Genomic DNA, 3,523 nt, shown 5'->3' on the forward strand with positions numbered 1-3,523 from the left:
CACTGCTGCACCTGGAAGGTGTATCTGAAACCTTGGATAGTGTGGTGGGAGGATGCCTGTGCCAACCATGATGCCCTAATTAATCTAAAAACAAACCTGCCATTTTTTGATCTGTATCCCTCTATTCCATCCCTATTCATGTACCATCTAGATGCCTTTTAAATGTCTTCAATATGTCCACTTCCACCACCTTGTCTGGTAACGCATTCCAGGCTGCTACCACTCTCTGTGTGACAAACGTCCCTCACACATCTCCCTTAAACTTTCCCCCTCTGACCTTGAACCTGTGCTCCCTTGTAAATGAAACTTCAATCCTGGGAAACAGCCTCCAACTATCCACCCTATCTATGCCTTCCATAATTTTGTAGGCCTCTATCAGATCTCCACTCAGCCACTGCCTTTCCAGTGAAAGCAATCTTAGTCTTTTTAAGCTTCCCTCATTGTTAATGCCCTGGAGGTCAAACAACATCCTGGTGAACCTTCTCTGTCCTCTCTCCAAACCTTCCACATCCTTCCAGTAGTGTGGTGACCAAAAGTGCACATAATACTCCAAATGTGGCATAAAAAAGGGTTTTATATAGCTGCAGCATGTTTTGCCAACTCTTGTAGTTCACACCCTGTGTGATGAAGGCAAGCATGCCACATGCCTACTTAATCACCTGTGTTGCCACTTTCAGGGAGCTGTGGATCTGCACGCCCAGATCAGTCTGTATGTTAATGTTCCTTAGGGTTCTGCCATTTACAAAATGATTCACGCTTAAAATTGATCCTCCAAAATGCATTACCTCACATTTGTCCGGATTAAACTCCACCTGGCATTTCTGTGCCCCAGTCACAATCTATCTACACCCTGTTGTGTACATTCACAATCATTGGCATGCTACCATACCAATGTCCGTGTCATCAGCAAAACTTTCTTATCAGGCCACCCGCATTTTCTTCCAGAACACTTATATATACCACAAACAACAAAGGACCTAAGACTGATCCCTGTGGAACACCACTAGTTATTGGTCTCCATTCTGAAAAATATCCTTCCACCACTACCCTCTGTCTTCTATGACCAAGCCAGTTTTCTTTCCATCTAGCCAGAGCACTCCGAATCCCTTGTGATTTTAGTTTCTGTACCAATGTGCCATGTGGGACTTTATCAAATGCAGACTAAAGTCCATATAAACTGCATCCATTGCCCTTCCCTCATCAATTATCCTCATTACCTCTTCAAAACATTCAATCAGCTTGATCAGACATGACCTTCCCCAGACAAAACCATACTGCCTGTCACTAATTAGTCCATTTTCCTGCAAATGTGCATGCAACATGTTTGTGAGTATCTTCTGCAAGGGCTTCCCCCCAACACAGACGTCAAGCTCATGATATGATAATATAATACCTTTCACACAAGCACCATTATTTTTTCCTAATTGTCGCCTGCTACAATTAATCAATACTCATACGCTTTCACCCTCAAACCCCAAGCTACTCCTTCTTTTTACTCTTTCTCGACTCTAATCAAGCTAATTCCATAATTTTGTCTCAATGCATTTGATCAGTGCCATCCTTAGTTAATAGTTACACCCATCCAACTTTCTGTAAGTTTCCTATCCCTTAAAGATGTTTTATAACTGTGGATAAGCAAGCATTGGTGGTTGTCATCTTGGAACCAGGTCTGAGTATTAAATACCATTTCACAATTTTCCTTTGTTTGTAATTTCTGTTCTAATTTAATCTGCATTATTAATGAAAAAAATCATCATATTGAATGTCTATATCTTGCCATCACAAGTCCTGGAGGACTCCTACTTTTCTAATCAACATGTTTAGATATGTTATTACACACCTCTGGAACAATGATATTTTTCTTTAACTTGATGTAGAAAATAACTTGAACTGATTTTTTTTGTTGAATGCTTGTAACTGGCACTAATGATGATTTCATCATTGGCTGCGTGGAGACGATGAGCATCTATAAATACTGGATTATTTTCATTGCCTCATTCATTCACCCACTAGATGCTTCACTTCTAAAAAAATCTTAAACACCAGAAGATGCAGCAACCAATTATTCTGCTGATAAAGGCCATTTATTACCCAATACTTGTGGCCATTGGTATTCCTGGTAAGCTTTTCTAAATCATTGCAGCTTGTTGGATAATGTCAATTTTTTGCAACATTTCGTCCACAGTGCTTTTAAACACTATTGCAGACCCCTCTCTCTTTTTCCTTCCAGCAAACATGCTGACAATTGTGATTCTTTGCAAAGGAAACTGCGGCCTTTCGAACTGTATCTCTGTCTACATGTTGGGCATGGCAGTAGCAGATTTGCTGATCATGATCAACAACGTGATGTTGTACCATATTATCAGTTACAACTTCCCCCTTTCGGTCCTGGCACATACTTCAATATGTAAGTTACTCCTGTATATAGCGCCTGTCACCATCGATTTGACCGTTTGGTTCACTGTTTCCTTCACATTTGACAGATGTGTAATGATCTGCTGGCAAAGGTTTAAGGCAAGGTACTGTATCAAGAGAACCGCGGTTTTGGTTATAACAAGCCTCTTTGTCATGATTATGGTAAAGAACATTCCCATCCTATTTGCATATGAACCTCAGCGAGTAATTGATAAGGTGCAGTGGGGATGTCAGGCTCGCGCAGCATTTTTCTCTTCACCTCCAGGGGCTGCATTTGCCTGGTTTCATGCTGCCTGGGTCGTCTGTCTTCCCTTTACATTAATCGCCTTGTTTAATTCTGTGACAATCAAACATGTAGTGATCGGCAGCAGAGCCCGGAGCAGTCTGCGAGGTTCCCGAGGTGAGAACCATCGAGATCCAGAGATGGAGAACCGGAGGAAATCCATAATTTTACTGTTCGCTGTATCGGGCTGTTTCTTACTGCTGTGGCTGACCTCCTTCGTTAGTTTCGCAACAATTGGACTCATAAATGGCATTTACTACAACGGGGACCGCACAAACCCTGGGTACATCGCCACGGAAATGGGAACGATGTTGAAGTATTCAAGTTCCTGTCCCAACACGTTCATTTATTCGGCAACTCAGAAGAAGTTCAGGGAGGAGCTGAAGAAGGTGCTGGAATCTCCGTGGGTGATGATTTTAAGAGTGATTCAGTACGAAGGCAGTGCAAAATAGGTCTCCATCATTTAGCTTTAGTTCAGTTTCTCACCCCGACACGGACATTTATTTTGTTTAACTGCAGCCAGATTGGAATCTCACAGGTTACTCGATGATGTTTCTAGCTCTCTTGTCATGATGAAGTCTATCTTTGACTGGGCACCCCGAAACCTGCTTCCATTTTCCCAGTGACTCTCAGCGCAAGGTAGGCTTTTAGGGGCAGGGTTAGCCGATGCTGCTGCCTGATTCTGCCTATTCATCTTACATCGCTCAACCACAGTGATCGAATGCCCATAAGCGAGCCATAAATGTCCATACCGTCTTAGACAGCAAGTCAATTACCAAGTCTCCATTGGGTATGCATTGCTGATACAAAAGAGAATTAGAATTG

At 42.3% G+C, this 3,523-nt stretch overlaps 1 protein-coding gene across 1 annotated transcript; it reads left to right on the forward strand.

Moving 5' to 3' along the window:
* Positions 1–2,235: 2,235 nt before the first annotated feature.
* LOC125449549 (probable G-protein coupled receptor 139) lies at positions 2,236–3,150 on the forward strand. The gene has a single exon (XM_048525366.2). The coding sequence runs from the start codon at positions 2,236–2,238 to the stop codon at positions 3,148–3,150; it is 915 nt and encodes a 304-aa protein (XP_048381323.2).
* The last annotated feature ends 373 nt before the right edge of the window (positions 3,151–3,523 follow it).

Source organism: Stegostoma tigrinum, chromosome 46 (assembly GCF_030684315.1).
Source record: "Stegostoma tigrinum isolate sSteTig4 chromosome 46, sSteTig4.hap1, whole genome shotgun sequence".
NCBI lineage: Eukaryota > Metazoa > Chordata > Chondrichthyes > Orectolobiformes > Stegostomatidae > Stegostoma > Stegostoma tigrinum.

Coding starts and splice junctions, on each gene's coding strand:
- LOC125449549 (XM_048525366.2), top strand. CDS start 2,236: ATGCTGACAATTGTGATTCTTTGCAAAGGAAACTGCGGCCTTTCGAAC.